Source organism: Protopterus annectens, chromosome 2.part0 (assembly GCF_019279795.1).
Source record: "Protopterus annectens isolate FY-2018-M chromosome 2.part0, PAN1.0, whole genome shotgun sequence".
NCBI classification, from domain to species: domain Eukaryota; kingdom Metazoa; phylum Chordata; order Ceratodontiformes; family Protopteridae; genus Protopterus; species Protopterus annectens.
Window position 1 is genome coordinate 964,364,640 of NC_056728.1, and position 19,055 is coordinate 964,383,694.

The following is a 19,055-nucleotide window of genomic DNA, read 5'->3' on the forward strand; positions in this document are numbered from 1 at the left end:
ACAATGTTTAGTGTACAGATAGTCTGTATGTAGTTTATCTGAAGGGTGGAATATGACTTTAAACTATTGAAGTTATATAGTTGACGTCATTTGCTTTATGTGCATACGCATAGTTAATTGTTAATGGATGGATCAGATGTTTGAAATTACTAAGCATTATATGTGAGTATTTAAATGTATTATATTGTTCTTGTTAGTTTATGTTAATGGTCTGAAGAAGCCACATTTGTGGTGAAAGCGCTAACCTGTGAATAAAACATTTTTTACCGATTTTACTGAATGGTATTTGGAGTTGTGCTTCACTTTACCGTTGCCTTTACTTGTTTGACTTTTTGCTGGCTACAACGGTATTGATTTACCTGCTGGATATTACTTTACTTTCTCTAGGACTGCATTTTAGCCTGTTTGATACACCTAACTTGTTCCTGCAACCTTAACTTAAATTTTCTCCTGCTGTCTCTAGTGTAAATACCAGCCCACATGAGTACTGGAGAGCATATATAATACCTTTGGTGTTGCAGCTATATAAATCAGAAGTAAAAAAGAAAAAAGGTACCCCATTTAAATAATCAAATGTCCTAACAACATATTGGCAGCAACAACGTCTACGAGGAAATGTACAAGTAAAGTAGAAGACCTAGACGTAACATCTGAAGGCAGACAAAAAAATGTTATGAACTAAAATATCTCTTAAATTTCTACCCAGTTTATATGAAGCCCTTTTCATCCAGCACGGTGGCCGGACTACTTCAGATAACACAATACATTCAAATCACTGTTTAAAAACTTTTAAAAATGTCATGTGGCTGAACCTTGTCAGTTAATGTTGTTTGTCTTTTTGGCTTTAGGTTAGGGGTCGCCACAGTGGAACTCCGGTCCGCTAATGATTGGCAGTAGATTTTTTATGGTGCAGGGTTGCCAGCTCGATGCCCAACCTTCAGTGAAGGCACGCCCATTCACGCATGTCTTTCGGAGGCCACACGACCGCTGGGAGGACATGCAGACTCCACACAGAAGGCACTCCAGTCGTGAATCGAACAGGATAATTATTGTTAATTAGAAGTCAATGCACACTTCAAGGTAGAATCTTAACCCTGACCTATCTAAACTGAATACAATGTTCACATAAAACAGAGTAAAAGTACCCCTTGTATTATTCAATACATAACTATAGAAAACTAAAGGTAAAATTCATCTAAATCACCATGAAGTAAACTAGGTGAATATATTACCATTTTTTCTTCTTCTTAATAAACTACAGGTTTAAGTACAAAAAAATTCTTGTGCATAACCTGGCAGAACTTTCTCCTCCTCTAACCTAGACACAGGCTTCAAAGCTTTCGATTTCAGTGTCCCGGGTAACGATAGCTTTGGCGCCGACAACACTTCTGTCTTCGGCACCGAGTCTGGCCATGGCTCCCTCAGTGCTTTCAGCACCATTGGGTCTGGGGGATTTGAGGTAGTTCAGAGTTTTTCCATGGAGCCGACCATGTCCCTTTTGGCTGCGTCAGTGGTGGACCCTTCCTTGGTTCTGATCTGTCAGGTGGGGCTCTTGGAGTGGGGTGTGACCCCAGTTCCAAGTTTGTCTGTCTCGGTTCCAGGCTCCCATCCCTCGTCTTGGGGTCCTGCCTTTCAGGCTGTGGAAAGGGCTTTTACCCACTGCTTCATCTCAGGTGGCTCCTGGGTTATTGGAGTCTTACCCTGTGACCCCAGGTTCTTCAGTTCAGCCACCAACCTCTACCCCTGGACAGCGTGCACCAGTCGCCAAGACTTGCCTTCTAAAGGCACTCCCTCTTTCAAGTCCTCCTCAAATGCCCCCACTGAAGAGCCCCAATGGAAGAGATTGTGTAAGAGGAAACACCTTTATTCTCCTGAAGAATCCATCACAGAGGACACGGATTTCAAAGAATTGGAGGGTTCCCCACAGTCACTCCCAGAAGACATCTCCTTTGGCAACATTCTGGAGATCCTAAAACAGAGGGTAGTTGGAAGTCCAAATACCCATCTTTGGAGGAATCTGTGTACCTGCAGGCCTTTGTTGCTCGCCTATCTACCTCCTGGGTGACCCCGGCCCACTGACTATTTGATTAAACTGATTGCTCAGCGGCCTTGGAAGGCCCCTGATGCTGTGAAGCAGTCTCCCGGAGACCTGCAAAATCCCTACTGCTCCAGAAGACCAACCACATTGGGCTAAGGGTTTGGTAGTAGATGCCATGGTGATAGTGGCTGCCACAAAAGAAGTAGCAGCAGAGGGAAGTTCTATTGTCCATCCCTCGAACTGGGAGTCCAGGTCGATGGACAGTTTTAGGAAGTGGGTATATGCATCATCGACCTTCTCTATCACATCCTTGAACTTTTTGGCACATTTCACAAGGCTCCAAAGGGAGCTGGTCAAGGAGCTGTCAGATACCCTGGCGGGAGCTGTGGCTGCGGGGTTCCAGGAAAAGTGGCCTCCCAGCTAGCTACCCTGGAGTCTATTTCAAAATTGTCCATGAGACTCATTTCGCATGCAGCCGAAGGGGCGACCATGTCAGCAGCTTCAGGCATTGCAATTCAGAGACATGCTTGAATGCTCCTCTGAAAGTTTGCAGAACCATTCAAGTTTTCCTTTGTCAGTGCCCTCTTTGACAGGTCCTTCTTGTTTACCCAAAGTAAAGGAAACTCTGTCCAGGTATGAAAAGGATGGAAAGACTTTGCCTGCTGTCATTGTACATTTTTCCACTCTTTAATGATCCTATTCCAAGAATCAAAGGAGTGGTAAAATGTGGTTCAAGAAACCCCAGAATCCTTTCCAGGACACACATGTATCGGACTCCCCTGTGGACAGAGGGGGAGTTGTAGTGGCAGACGTCATCCCAGAGGCAGGGGTGGTCTGTAAAATCAGGGTGGATTCATTCTCCGGTCAACCCTATCAGCGCTGCTGAAGCGGGACCCAATTGCTTACCTCTGGAAGCAGCAGGGGGGAAATTTTCCTTGCACCCAAATGCCTGGCGTCACATAACCACTGATGCCTGGGTGATAAGAATCCTTTCCAGAGGTTATCTAATTCCCATCACCCTTTACCCAAGATCCCCAGCAAGATTCCTAGACATTCCACTCATTTGAGAGCTCAAGCAGCAATAGAAATACAAAAGTTGCTAGAAAAAAAAGTCATCCAAGAAGTCCCACCAGACCAACTAGGATCTGTTTTTTACTCAAGTGCCAAAGAAAATGGGGACTGGAGGTCAGTTTTGGATCTCTGTGTTCTGAACAAGTTCGGTCCAACAAGCAAAGTTCTGGATGGTCGCAATTCAGTCAATTCTTAGAGAAAGATGATTGGATGTGCTCTATCGACTTTCAAGACTCGTATTACCACATAAAGGTGGACAAATGCTTAAGAAAGTTACTCCGCTTCTGAATGGGAGCCAGTCATTTCCAATTCAGAGTGCTGCCCTTTGGTCTCACCACAGCACACAGGGTGTCCACCAATTGTATGGCAGTAGTCACAGCACATCTGAGGCTGCTCGGATTCTGTTTTCTTGCTTGGGCAACTGGCTTCTGACCGCTCCCACCAGGCATCCAAGTATTCAAACCACGGACTATATTCTGAAACTAGCCCTTAAGTTAGGCATAATGGTCAATCCTGCATAGTTCCATCTAACCCCTTCTCAGGACATGGGATTTATCGGAGCTCACTTTAACACTGTCTCTTGCATAGCATCACTTCCACTGCACAGGCTACAGAAAGTTCAGTTTCAGGTCCTCCCTCTTCATCATGCTAACAAAATTTCTGCTTATCTGATTCTACAGGCATTGGGTTCCATGGCGGCATCGATCACATTGGTTCCATTGGTAAGATTTAACATGAGACTTTTGCAGTGGTTACTTGCAAACCAATGAACTATTCTAAATCACCCTGTGAACCATTTGGTTTTCATATTCAGACGATGCAAGAAAGACCTGTCCTGGTCCATGCACTCAGAGGAGATTCTTCTGGGACGCTCATTTGTTCCCCCTCAGCCCAAGGCCGTAGTGACCATGGATGCTTCCCAGATGGGATGGAGGGGGGGGGTTATCTCGGGAAGACCGTCCAAGCCACTTGGTCCCTCGAGGACAATTTACATACAAGTGCTTCTAGCGTTGCAAGCATTTCACTCTGACTTACCTCAAGGGGTGATAGCTGTACAGTATGATAACATGTTGGTAATCTGCCACGCCAACAAACAGGGCAGAACCAAGTCCTCCCACTGTGTCGAGAAGCCCTTCGAGGGTCTGGGGATTTGAGGTAGTTCAGAGTTTTTCCATGGAGCCGACCGTGTCCCTTTGGCTGCCAGTGGTGGACCCTTCCTTGGTTCTGATCTGTCAGGTGGGGCTCTTGGAGTGGGGTGTGACCCCAGTTCCAAGTTTGTCTGTCTCGGTTCCAGGCTCCCATCCCTCGTCTTGGGGTCCTGCCTTTCAGGCTGTGGAAAGGGCTTTTACCCACTGCTTCATCTCAGGTGGCTCCTGGGTTATTGGAGTCTTACCCTGTGACCCCAGGTTCTTCAGTTCAGCCACCAACCTCTACCCCTGGACAGCGTGCACCAGTCGCCAAGACTTGCCTTCTAAAGGCACTCCCTCTTTCAAGTCCTCCTGAAATGCCCCCACTGAAGAGCCCCAATGGAAGAGATTGTGTAAGAGGAAACACCTTCATTCTCCTGAAGAATCCATCACAGAGGACACGGATTTCAAAGAATTGGAGGGTTCCCCACAGTCACTCCCAGAAGACATCTCCTTTGGCAACATTCTGGAGATCCTAAAACAGAGGGTAGTTGGAAGTCCAAATACCCATCTTTGGAGGAATCTGTGTACCTGCAGGCCTTTGTTGCTCGCCTATCTACCTCCTGGGTGACCCCGGCCCACTGACTATTTGATTAAACTGATTGCTCAGCGGCCTTGGAAGGCCCCTGATGCTGTGAAGCAGTCTCCCGGAGACCTGCAAAATCCCTACTGCTCCAGAAGACCAACCACATTGGGCTAAGGGTTTGGTAGTAGATGCCATGGTGATAGTGGCTGCCACAAAAGAAGTAGCAGCAGAGGGAAGTTCTATTGTCCATCCCTCGAACTGGGAGTCCAGGTCGATGGACAGTTTTAGGAAGTGGGTATATGCATCATCGACCTTCTCTATCACATCCTTGAACTTTTTGGCACATTTCACAAGGCTCCAAAGGGAGCTGGTCAAGGAGCTGTCAGATACCCTGGCGGGAGCTGTGGCTGCGGGGTTCCAGGAAAAAGTGGCCTCCCAGCTAGCTACCCTGGAGTCTATTTCAAAATTGTCCATGAGACTCATTTCGCATGCAGCCGAAGGGGCGACCATGTCAGCAGCTTCAGGCATTGCAATTCAGAGACATGCTTGAATGCTCCTCTGAAAGTTTGCAGAACCATTCAAGTTTTCCTTTGTCAGTGCCCTCTTTGACAGGTCCTTCTTGTTTACCCAAAGTAAAGGAAACTCTGTCCAGGTATGAAAAGGATGGAAAGACTTTGCCTGCTGTCATTGTACATTTTTCCACTCTTTAATGATCCTATTCCAAGAATCAAAGGAGTGGTAAAATGTGGTTCAAGAAACCCCAGAATCCTTTCCAGGACACACATGTATCGGACTCCCCTGTGGACAGAGGGGGAGTTGTAGTGGCAGACGTCATCCCAGAGGCAGGGGTGGTCTGTAAAATCAGGGTGGATTCATTCTCCGGTCAACCCTATCAGCGCTGCTGAAGCGGGACCCAATTGCTTACCTCTGGAAGCAGCAGGGGGGAAATTTTCCTTGCACCCAAATGCCTGGCGTCACATAACCACTGATGCCTGGGTGATAAGAATCCTTTCCAGAGGTTATCTAATTCCCATCACCCTTTACCCAAGATCCCCAGCAAGATTCCTAGACATTCCACTCATTTGAGAGCTCAAGCAGCAATAGAAATACAAAAGTTGCTAGAAAAAAAAGTCATCCAAGAAGTCCCACCAGACCAACTAGGATCTGTTTTTTACTCAAGTGCCAAAGAAAATGGGGGACTGGAGGTCAGTTTTGGATCTCTGTGTTCTGAACAAGTTCGTCCAACAAGCAAAGTTCTGGATGGTCGCAATTCAGTCAATTCTTAGAGAAAGATGATTGGATGTGCTCTATCGACTTTCAAGACTCGTATTACCACATAAAGGTGGACAAATGCTTAAGAAAGTTACTCCGCTTCTGAATGGGAGCCAGTCATTTCCAATTCAGAGTGCTGCCCTTTGGTCTCACCACAGCACACAGGGTGTCCACCAATTGTATGGCAGTAGTCACAGCACATCTGAGGCTGCTCGGATTCTGTTTTCTTGCTTGGGCAACTGGCTTCTGACCGCTCCCACCAGGCATCCAAGTATTCAAACTACGGACTATATTCTGAAACTAGCCCTTAAGTTAGGCATAATGGTCAATCCTGCATAGTTCCATCTAACCCCTTCTCAGGACATGGGATTTATCGGAGCTCACTTTAACACTGTCTCTTGCATAGCATCACTTCCACTGCACAGGCTACAGAAAGTTCAGTTTCAGGTCCTCCCTCTTCATCATGCTAACAAAATTTCTGCTTATCTGATTCTACAGGCATTGGGTTCCATGGCGGCATCGATCACATTGGTTCCATTGGTAAGATTTAACATGAGACTTTTGCAGTGGTTACTTGCAAACCAATGAACTATTCTAAATCACCCTGTGAACCATTTGGTTTTCATATTCAGACGATGCAAGAAAGACCTGTCCTGGTCCATGCACTCAGAGGAGATTCTTCTGGGACGCTCATTTGTTCCCCCTCAGCCCAAGGCCGTAGTGACCATGGATGCTTCCCAGATGGGATGGAGGGGGGGGGTTATCTCGGGAAGACCGTCCAAGCCACTTGGTCCCCCTCCGAGGCCAATTTACATACAAGTGCTTCTAGCGTTGCAAGCATTTCACTCTGCCTTACCTCAAGGGGTGATAGCTGTACAGTATGATAACATGTTGGTAATCTGCCACGTCAACAAACAGGGCAGAACCAAGTCCTCCCCACTGTGTCGAGAAGCCCTTCGAGTGTGGCAATGGGCTGTAATTTCCAACTGCTTTCTGATAGTAATGCACATCCTGGGGAGTTCCAACTTGATTGTGGATAAACTAAGCAGGTGCAGCCTTATGCCTCACGAGTGGTTTGTGAACCCGAGAGTAGCGAAGGAGATCCTTCTTCGCTGGGGCCAGCCTTGCTGCGACCTGTTTGCCTAACCCCTGAACAACAAGTGCAGAAGCTGCTTTGCCTTTTTTCCCCCTCAAGGGAAGTCCCCCAGGGACACACAGCTCCACTATTGGCCCCTGGGTCTCCTTTATCCCTTTTCCCCCTTCTCTCTGATTCCTCTTTTTCTCAAGAAGGCAGCTTGGTTGAGAAGCAGAGTGATCCTCATTGCTCCCTACTCCCCTTGATAGATACGGTTTCCCTTCCTCTGGCCTCATCTACTACACCTCCCTTGAATTGTGGACCCAGTTCTGGATCTCTTGTTCCACCCCAAGGACTAGTACATCCCAATCTTCAGTCTGTCAAGCTGATGGCTTGGTTTCTCCAGTTCCGGTTAGTCTGCATGCATAATGGTATTCCTTCCCCCCATGTGACACATTTTGATGGCATCCCACAAACCATCCACTAGGAGTCTCTACCTTAGTAAATGGAAGAGATTTTCTATTTGGGCCTCTGACAATGGTCTAACCCCCTTTTCAGTTCCAGTAGAAAAAATTCTGGAGTTTCTAACTGCCATCTTTAGTAAAGTCTGCTTCTACTATCAAAGTTATTCTAGCAGCTCTTTCAAATTTCCATAACAGTATCAGGGATTGACCCTTACTTTCTCACAGACTTTGTAAAGTTTTTCTAAAGGGTACAGTCCACTTGAAGCCCTCTTTCAAAGACCCTCTTCTGCCATGTGATCTAACTCTTGTGTTACAGTTGCTTACTTCACCTCCATTTGAGTCCACAGTGACTTATGATTTAAAATTCCTTTCTTGGGCGACATTGCTCCTTATAGCTGTCACTTCGGCAAGGCGAGTCTCAGAATTACAGGCTTTGTGCTGTAAAGTTCTGTATTTAGTCTTCCACAAAGACAGAGTATCACTCAGAACGAACCCTACTTTCCTTCCTAAAGTGATATCAGAGACCAGTATCAACCAGTCTATAGACTTGCCTGTATTCATTCCAAATTTTTCAAATAAAGGCGAGTACTGCCTGCACTTTCTTGTTTGTACATAGGCAATTACGTTTCTACCTTGATAGAACTAAACGATTTAGAAGGTCAGACCAATTATTTGTGTCCTTTGCCAGTGTAACTTTGGGCAAACCAGTATCCAAGGTAAAACTGCCCAAGTGGTTAAGAAATTGCATCTCTTTCATTTATGAGAAACTTGGCATGAAGCTACCTTTGCCAGTCAAGGCACATTCTACCAAATCTATGGCAACATCCTCTGTTTTTCATTTCAAAGCCTCCATGTCAAATTTACCCACATACCTTTATTACCCATTACAAACTGGATATGGTCTCCAGGGGGACAGCTTCTTTTGGTTCTGTGGTTCTCGGGAATATTCTTCCTTGAGGCCATCCAGGATCTAAGGTAGCTGGGGACTCTGTCCCACAAGTCAAGAATAGATGAAGATTGACAACATCAAATAAAGAAGTTATGTCTTACTATAAATTTCCATGTGTGTTGTCGATCTTCATCTGTTCTTGCATCCCTCCCGCCTGCTAGCTTCCTTAGACCTCTGGTGGAGCGACATCCTATCATGGGTTCTTATTGTTAAGGGTACCTTGTGTGAGGTTTCTGTCTTATGTTATAGAACCTTTTTTTTCTGCATAATAGCAAACTCGATCTGAGGTAATGTGGAGAGGGGCATTGTGGGTAGACTAGCAGCTTGAGAAATTTTTTTGGCTGACACGAGCTTTATAACGGCCAAATCAGTTCTGAGGAGCGAAACTGGAACCCACAAGTCAAGAATAGATGATCAACAAGGCAGATGAAATGTTATGGTAAAGTATAACTTTTTTTTTTTTTTTTTTTTTTTTTTTTGCTGGCTAGTGACAACATCTTGGAAAACGGTGTTTAATCTTCACAAAGATTAGGTGTTCTTTAGAATAACCCAGTGTTTGTCCTAAAATTATGTGGTTTCTGCATTGTCCTTGAACCTCTCCATTCCTCTTCCTGTTTCTCTTGCTGGAGCTGAAACCAGGGAAGAGAGCCTTTCACCCACTGGATCGTGGGCATGGGTTTAGAAAGACAGAATAGCTCCTTGTCTTTCACTTTGGGGTGGGAATGGCTCAGTAGTTGCTAAACAAACTCTGCTAACGGTGTCATCTGTTCCAGTCAGGTGGCTAGCAACTATTGAAAAATAATGAATTTAAATGCCCCGCTGTTAGAGGTGTAGCTGGTTCCAGTGCAAGCTTCAAGAATGTCTGCATTGCAGACATTTGTGTTATGGATACATGGTGTTAGGTGCATACCTTCAGAAACTGATTGTCTGAAACATAGGTCCAGCAGTCAGGCTTCCTTCAGTATGTTTATACAAGAGGATTCAGCCATCTGAATCTTTGTCATCAACTGTCATCAGGCTCCTTCTACCCTGGTTTGTTTTTTTGCATGTGTTAAACCAGACCTCTCAACTGTACCTATTTTGGCGGCACATACCTGTTTTCAAAACTGATTTACCTCTTTGCATGGTGTACCTATTTTTGGAGGTCTATACCTATTTTTAGGCTTGATTTATCCATTCACATAATTTATCTCAATCATATCAACCGATCACGTATGATTTTAAAGGTGTTCAGTACACTGGAGACCAGACTACATGACCAACATAGCAGTGGCACCAGTAATGTAAAGAAAGAGGGCCCACATTTTACATCTATCTTTTTCAAAAAGAAAAACACTTGGTTGTTCATAATATGCTTGCATTGTCATCACTTTTTAAAAAAACTTTGCAAGTAGTATCCTGCGGTGGTGCAGCGGTAACGTTGTTGCCTCACAGCAAGAGGTTCTCCCATTTGATTCTCGGCTGGAGTGTGGGGAGTGCCTTCTGTGTGGAGTCTGCATGTCCTCCCTGTGGTTGGGTGGGCATTTGAAAGACATGCGTAAATGGGCGTGCCTTCGTTGAAGGTTGAACGTCGAGCTGGCACCTCGGCGTTCCTGAAAATCTACTGCCAATCATTAGCGGACCGGAGTTCCGCTGTGGCGACCCCTAACCGGGAAAAGTCGAAAGACAACAACAACAACATCCCATAATCCTACTTGCCATTCTTAACGCATATTGAATGTATGTTAGGTGTCAGGATTTTTGGTCTGATGTACCTGCTTCTGAAGAGGTAGCTCTTTTCAGTGTCTGCAGGTTGAGACTTATTTTGTTAAGTGAGACAGAGCACTGTGATCTACATTGAGTCAGCACTGAGCACTGTCTACTTAAGTGACCTGCTCAGGGTCACACAGTAAGGAAATGGAAGCTAAGTTACCCAAACTGTAAACTACAGAAAAAGTCTGTAACAAGTCCTAGTCGTAATCCTTTGTGCTGAATGCTCAACGGTTTGCTGCTTGGGTACTTTACTAATAGAGAACCAATCAAGGAGGGCCTCCTTATAATCGGATACAGTAAAATGTTGCATGTTATACCTAACTTAAGAGGTCTACCTTGATGGATAACAGACACCTACATACTGTACCTCTGCATTTCTGTGGCCTTTCAATCCACCATTTGATGATGGAGTTTTCTGTCCTTCGTTTAAAATATATATTACTTGTTAGAACTTCATTATGATTTTTTTGATTTACAGAAAGTGTGGCCACCAGTGGTTGTAGCAAACTGACGGGCTTATTGGCTAAGTCTGCTTATTGTAGTCAATTTGCAACACACTGATGAGTTCACCAGCTTGAAGAGTACTTTCACCTAGAGTTTTGAATCTTCTGAAAAAATGGCAAAATGTGATTGTGATAAGGGTAAGCACAATTATAGTGCCCATCATGGAGGGTCCTCTCATAGATTGACATAATAGTAACGCATCTGTCATGTTTCATCCTGTTAGTGAAAGCAGTCTTTAGGTGTGAAGTCCATTCTTATTGATTCTGCATCTTCAGTAAAGTAAGATTCAGTAATTCTGTTTGATGAGACAAGGACTACTGGGATATACAAATGTCAAGCAGCAGCACACCATTCTGCAGAAGGTGACGGGCAGTCCGTGTGTCCAGGTTACTTATTATCATAGGCTTAAACTAGAAAACTGAATACAATTAATTTCTGCGTAATAAATGTATGTAGATATATATGATTTCTAACTAGATATGGAGCTAAACTGAATATTAGGCATTTAAATGTTTTGTTGCCCTACAGGTGTGCATGCTGTGTTCTGTGGGCTATCATCTGTTCAGCTGTCACCGGTCTGAGAAAACAAGTCGTCGCTGGATGGCATTGGACTATGCTGGTATCTCCACTGGAATATTGGGATGTTATGTTTCTGGTGTATTCTATGCATTTTACTGTCATAATGTAAGTTGTCTGCTGTTATTCTTAATGTTTACAAGACTATTGCTAAACTCTTCCTTTGTTGTATTCCCATCAGTGGCTGTCCTTAGTTTGGGCAGTTTTGGAATCTTGATTATTTGAGTTTGTGGAACACTGATGAGTTGGGAATAGCTCACCTTAAGGCAAGATACTGTCAGATTGCCAAGAAAAGAGTGGGAGTGGAAATGATATGAGCATTATTAGGGAAGGTAAGAGGGTTTTTTCAGATGGGATAGCTAGTGAGTGGGATAAAATATAAATGGAGTTTAAAAACCTAATAGAAATAAGACATATATATATATATATATATATATATATATATATATATATACACACACACATATACACATATATGCACGCACACACCTGAGAATGAGGTAATAAGAATTACTTAGAGGAGTTGACAAAGGTTATAGTATTACAGAATGAGGAGAATCTAATGGCACAAGAGGAATAGCTAAAAAGTACTGAAGGGAAAATAAAGGAGTATTTGGATAATATTCATGAATTTAGAAAGGTTGCTGCTAAGTAGCTATTTTTCATAAAAGTTCCAGAGCAGAAAAATATTTACCCAATAATTTATGCAAAAGTACAAAGAGTCATTGCCAAACTTAGGGAGCCTATAACAAAAAAATAAATAAAAATAACCAGCTGTCAGATAGAGATATTAGATATTTCAAACATTTTATAAAAAATGTCCTAGTATCTATCCATAGATCTCAGTTGTGCTTGAATATGGACACAAATGAACTTTGTTTTACATGAATGGGGAATCTGTTACAGAAGTAGCTGCATCGTGTGTGAGATACATCTGTCCCTGCAAACTGTTCAGTTGATTCTGCTGAAGAGGCTTAGATCCCTAGACTGCATATTTCTGATGCCATTAGATTTGTTAATGTGAAGTAGGTCCATCAATATTGAGTTGGAGGATGCCTTGTATGTCAGACACAGGTGACCTGCTAGCAAGTTTGTAGGATACAGAGTACAGTGACAAGGCTATGAGTCACTCCACTTAGGCTTTATTGTTTAAGCCTTGTATACTTATAGTAAGGTATCTCTGTGGGTCTTCAGTGTTGCATGTCTGGACAAGTTATATGCCAAAGGAGGCATCATAGTCAGTGATTGGCCTAATGAGGGCCAACGATATCTCTAGATCTAAACACGATCTCTGTTTGTAAGCTGAGCAGTATAGAAGGAACTTCTTACAGTGGTAAACACATCTTGGTTGAAAGTCATCAAAAAGCTTAGGGGCTTTTGTTTTGCATTCTGATTATATATATTATTTACATTCATTACATTTTATAGAAACAAACATATTTGTATGCTTAAATTTAAGAAATTTGCACTTGTGCATTTCTGTTCCTAATTCTAAAGTTATACTTGCCTCACCCATTCAGCCACAGCTTTTTGTTGCACAACCTACTTGAAATCCCATTACTTGTTGTGTCTTTTGGCTTTTCCCGGTTAGGGGTCGCCGCAGCGGAACTCTGGTCCACTAATGATTGGCAGTTGATTTTTACGTACCGAGTTGCCAGCTCTGACGCACAACCTTCAGCAAAGGTACACCCATTCACGCATGTCTCCACGCCGAAGACGCTCTAGCTGAGAGTCGAACCGGACAGTGTCTTACTGTGAGGCAACAATGCTACCGCAGCACCACCACCGCAGTACTACTTGTAGAAATTCTGTTCCATTCTTCCCCTCAATATAAATCAAACAGCTGTTGTGCATATCTTATCCATTTTTAACATAATTTATTCCCTTTTATCAAACAATTCTAATATAATTTCATTTCTATCATTTCTCTTTTATTTTAGCTAGCTACCAATTACTCTCCAAAATCCGGTATACTTGTATATTCCAGTAAAACATGTTTCACTGTTTGTCCCACACAACACAAATTGCATCTCATTTCCTCATCCCTTTTAGACTTCATTGAAGTTTTATCTGTTGACTTCCCTGTTATCTGTCATCACAGAAACTCAGCTCATTCCCACACCTCCTTAAACCTGTCAATCTGATGTTGTCAGTCTTGACATAATCCTTGACTGTGGGCTCAGTTCCAAGCCTCTGAACCGACTCGGCCATTTACTTCAGCTCGCGCCGTCCAAACTCTCAGGGTAGGCTCTACCCATAATGTTCCTGTCTAAATTACCTTAGATCTCGTTTGTGTCAGACAAGTCCAACCTCTCTCAAGCTTTTGCAGTTCTTTAAGCTTTTTGCCTCTGAATTTCTTCAAATCACTCATATTTTATCTATATTCTTCTTCGTGAATATTTTCTGTTGCTACCCACTCCTCTTACTTTCGCTTTTTGTGTGCGTGTGTGTGATCTTTTCAGTTTTCCCTCTACCATTGGGTAGTCTTTCTATATGTACCATTGCTGGTTCTCTCCTCTTACCTATTTTAGGTATTTTTTGGCTACACAGTTGGTACCTCTTTCTTTTCTCTTCGATGTTTAAAAAAAAAAAAAAAAAAAAAACTTTGATGTCCCCTTTTTGTGTGTGAGTGAGTGAGTGTATCTTTATCAGCTTAAGCCTTCCTTCCTGGCATGGCTGATAAATCAGATTCCCCTGTTAAACCTCCTGAGGTCACTTCTGGCTTTGAGAGGTGCCAGAAGTGTGACAGAAAGATGCCCAATTCAGATGGGCATGTTTGGTGTGTATATTGTTTAGGGGTTGTTCACCTGCAGGAAAACTGCTCCATTTGTCACAGTTTCTCTGCCAGAACTTTAACTGAGCAGAGAAACAAGTTAATTTTGAATGGCTTACTGAAAGGGGACTTTTGAAGAGGCCATGTCTGGGTCCAGGACCAAAACCAGTTCATCATCATCCTCTTCTTCTTCTAAACAGAAGAAACGCTCACACTGTGTTCCAAGTCAGAACGACCTAAAAAGATATCTAAACAGCCTTTGGTGTCGAAATTTCCCTCTGCACTGATAGGCAAGACAGACTCGCCACCTACTACTACTTCCTCGGACACGACGACTACTGCTTCGGCACTGGAAGTTGTGTTGGTACTGGTGCAGACTTTTTTTATTTCCATTCCAAGATCAAGGTACTCTCCCTTGGTCAATCCATTTAAGGACTGACCACCAAGTCTTTTCTTGGAACTGAGACCACCTAGGTCTCCTCCTGCATCATCTGTTAGATCCACTAAGAGCATCTTGGAACTGGACATCATGAGGCTGGAGGACCAGCTAGCTCTTGACGGTGAGAGGATTACCTTCTTCAGTTTCCAGCCAAGTCAGCAGTGGGACCTGTCGTACTTCGACACTGTCTCATCTTCCTCTTTCAACTCCATTTGAGTCATTGGAGCCCCTGGCACCAACCTACCCATCTCTAACTGTCCTGGTTCCGGTAAGAGGCTCTTCTCCAGAACTGAGAATTGCTTTGAGCTCCTCCATTTTTTTGGAACCCAAGGTCATGCCTTTGTTGCTGGTTCTGAGGGGCAGTGTTCAACTTCCTTTTTTTCGGAGCCTTCAATGCCCCTCAATGGTTAGGCTTTCGTTGACTCAGCCCAGGCTTCTGTTCTGGGGCCGCCTCCTCGGTACTTGGTGGGACCATGGTTCCGAAGAAGTCTATTTCAGTTCTGGGCTCCCATCCCTCAAGGGGGGGTGGCCTTTTGGATCATGGAGAAGGCCTTGTCCATTGTGGACTACCAGTCCTTGCCATCCCTGTCGGGCCAAACTTTTGCACCCCCTGAACCATAGCTACCATCAGTCTCATCCCTGAGACAGAGGGCACAAAAGCCTCAAGAAAGACCCACCTTGGTAGTTTCCTGTTCGGATACTTCCCCGGAACATCCCTTTGAGGAAATACCTGCAAAAAAAACTTGCAAGAGGAAGCACTTGGACTTTCCAGAGGAGTCCTTCATTGAAGATATTGATGAGGGGGAAGGTTCCCCCAGGTCACCCCCTGATGATGATTTCTTCAGGGACATCCTGGAAATCTTGAAATAGAGGGTGGCTGGTCTTCCCTCCATCCTTCCTCAGAGGAATAAGTATACCTGGAGGGTTTTCGTGCACAACCCTCTACCTCTTGGATCTCTCCACCTGCTGATAAGCTCCTTAAATTGATCGCCCAGCGGGCATGGAAGATCCTGACTCCATCCAACCGATCCCCAAGAGCCCTGACCGTATCCTTTCAGGACCCCAAGGAGGAGCAGCACTGGGGCTAAGGGTATCCCCTAGATGCCATATGGTGATAGCTACAGCCACAAAGAAGGAACTTCCTGAGGATAGTCTTACTATCCATCCTCCTAACAAGGAGTCCAGGACTATGGATGGATTCAGGAAGCCTGTTTATGATTCATTGACCTTCGCTCTCAGATCATTGAACTACATGGCGCACTTTACCAGGTTACAGACTGATCTAATCAAAGAGCTGTCAGATACTCTCTCAGGAGCAGTAGCTGAAGAGGTAAGAGACAAAGTTGCTTCTCAGCTCGCTACCCTCGAAGCAATTTCTTTCTCATCCATGAATTGATTGCCCACACAGCCGAAGGGACAACAAGAGCAGCAGGTTCTGGTATAGCCATTAGGAGGCACACCTGGATACGCTTGTGTGACTTTGGAGAGCCATTTAAATTTTCTTTTATCAACGGTCCATTCGACGGATCGTCCGTGTTTGGCTCCAAAGTGAAAGACACACTGGCCAGATGTGAGAAAGATGGGAAGACTTCTTCTGCTGTAGGCGTGCGCTTCTCCACTACTCAACTGCCCTACTCCAGGAACCAGAGAAGTGGGAGGCTGTGGTTCAAGAAGCCCCAAGGGCCTTTCAAGACTCATGTGGCAAAGACTTTCCCTGCGGCAGAGGGGGAAGTACAAATGGAAGATGCCATCCTAGAGGCAGATGTGACCCACAGAATCAGGGATCCAGAGATGCTGTTCTCTGATAGCTCCTACCAGCACTCCTGAACAGAGGCCTGATTGCCTTCCTCTGGAGGCAGTCAGGGAAAGATTAGCACTGCACCAATCTGCCTTGCAAGAATTAACATTGGACAAATGGGTGCAGGGAATCATTTTTAGATGTTACACTATTCCCCTTTCCTCAAATCCAAAAGCACAAAAAAGACTTGAATGTTCCACCCAGTAACATGGAAGCAGCAGTCGTAGAAATTCAAAAACTGCTCGGAAAATGAGTCATACAAAAACTCTCACCAGAGCAGAAAGGATCTGGGTTTTACTCAAGAGTCTTTTTAGTACACAAAAAGACAGGACTGGAGACCCAACTCAGAGAGTTCAACAAAGTGGCTCAACAAACCAAATTCTGAATGGTCTCATTACAGTCAGTACTTCCATTTTTGGAAAAAGACAATTGGATGTGCTCTATAGATCTTCAGTATTACCATGTAAAAATGGACAAACACTCCAGGAGATTCCAGTTGGGAGTCGGTCATTTCCAGTTCAGAGCACTGCCCTGTGGTCTCAACACAGCCCCTGGGGTGTTTACCAAATGCATGGCAGTGATAGCAGCTCATCTCAGACTACAGGGATTTTGAGGGTGTTCATTGTGTTACACTGCTGCAGTCATTACACTTGGGTTATCCTGCCATCATGCGGTTCCCCAGTCGGCCTAAGTTCTTGAAATATTATTCAGAATAGACGTGTTCCAGCCAGACTAGTCTTACAAGTACTAGGCTCAATGGCAGCCTCAGTTACTCTAGTTCCCCTTAGCCAGATATCACATGTAAATCCTCCAATGGCTTCTGGCCTCCCAATGGTCCTTAATAAATCAGCCAGTGTCACATCACATCTTGATCATCCATCACTGCAAACAAGACCTGGCCATTCCAACAAGATACTTTTGGGCCGTCCATTCATCCTTCCACAACCCCAAGCCATAGTGACCACAGATTCTTCCCATATAGGGTGGGGGGGCATTATGTGGGAAGGACAGTCCAAGGCACTTGGTCCTCTCTGGAGGCCAGTTTGCACATCAGTTTTCTAGAGTTGAGGATGGTGCTCTTAGCACTGCAAGCATTTCAAATTGCCCTTCCCCAGAAACAGTAGTGATCCAAATAGACAACATGTCAGTAGTCTGGTACATCAACAAACAAGGACGAATCAAATCTTACCCATTTGTTGAGAAGCCCTCAGAGTCTGGCAATGGGCGATTTCTTCCAACCACTTTCTCACGGCAACACATATTCCGGGGAGCTCCAGTGTGATAGCGGACAAGCTGAGCAAAATTATTTTGATGCCTCACAAGTGATCTCTCAATCCAGTGGTGACAGAAAAGATCTTTGTTACTGAGCCACCTTTGCTGTGATCTGTTTGCATCCCCTCTGAACAACAAGTGCAGCAGTTACTTTGCCTTGATCCCTTCTCTGGGGGGGGGGGGTCACAGAGAGATGCTCTTCTCCATGACTGGCCCCCTGGTCTCCTGTACACCGTTCCCCCAACACCCCTGATATCTCGGTTTTTAAAGAAAGCCAAGAGGCCAAAAAACACAGTAATCCTCATTGCCTATTTCTGGCCTCAACAAGTTTGGTTTCCCTTCCTTTGGTCTCATCTACTTCGGAAACCTTGGATTCTGGACCAGGCTCCAGATCTGTTATCTCATCCAGAAGGAATGGTTCATCTGAATCTCCAACATCTCAAGCTCACTGCTCGGTTTCTCCAATTCCCACGATTGCCAGGCATTCTTCCCTTTCCTCTCCCGTCCATCAAATCATTGTGGCCCATCACACACCTTCTACTAGGAAACTGTACCAGAGTAAATGGGAGAAATTTGCTAGATGAGCTCTCAGTAATGCTCTAGACCCTTATACAGTCCCTGTGCATAAAGTATTGGATGATTTTAGCTAATCTTTATCAAACTGGCTCTTCAGCCTCTACCATTAGGGTCCATCTAGCAGCGGTATCTAATTTCCATACCGGTTTCGATGGTTCTTCACTTGTGTCAGATAAACTTTGTAAAGCCTTTTTGAAGGGAATCCTAATGTTAAGACCTCCATTTAAAGAACCAATTGCTCCATGGGATGTACCCCCCAGTTCTACAGTCTTACTCTTTCCCCTTTTAAAACGTCAGCTACATGTGACTTAAAGTTTCTGACTTGGAGAACTGTATATGATTTTCTTCGTGTTTCACTGCTGCAGTCATTACAATTGGGTTATCCTGCTGGCAGGCTGCCCTCAAGACGGCCTGAATTCCAAAGTCTTGGTCCGGCGTTGGTTGCTGTCGCCTCTTCCCTGAAGTCAGAGCGTCTGGGGTATAAAAGATGCAGCCGATGCCATTTTCTTCAGTCTTTCTTGCCGCACGGTCCCGAAGCAGAAGCAGTTCACAAGTGCCAGTCGGCCAACTCCTGAGATTTTCGTATTCGAATTTCAGATCTGAAGTCTTCATTAAAAGCGAAGTACCCCATTGGGGAAACCTTTTTCTTGCTCCAGTCCGATGTCAGAAAAAGTTAATTGTATTTCTTGTGGGAAGCAAATACCTCATAAGGACTTTCATTCTTACTGTATTCCTTGCCTAGGCCCAGACCACGACGTTGCTAGTTGTCGGTTTGTGCTAGAT

The 19,055-nt window shown here is 44.4% G+C and overlaps 1 protein-coding gene across 7 annotated transcripts in view; it reads left to right on the forward strand.

Moving 5' to 3' along the window:
* PAQR3 (progestin and adipoQ receptor family member 3) overlaps positions 1-19,055 on the forward strand; it is a 1,198,746-nt gene that overhangs the window by 795,371 nt on the left and 384,320 nt on the right. For all 7 annotated transcript variants that reach the window (XM_044061213.1, XM_044061218.1, XM_044061217.1 and 4 more), the window contains one exon: positions 11,367-11,522. In XM_044061213.1, coding sequence (XP_043917148.1) covers positions 11,367-11,522 — 156 coding nt within the window. The remainder of the gene's footprint in view (positions 1-11,366; positions 11,523-19,055) is intronic.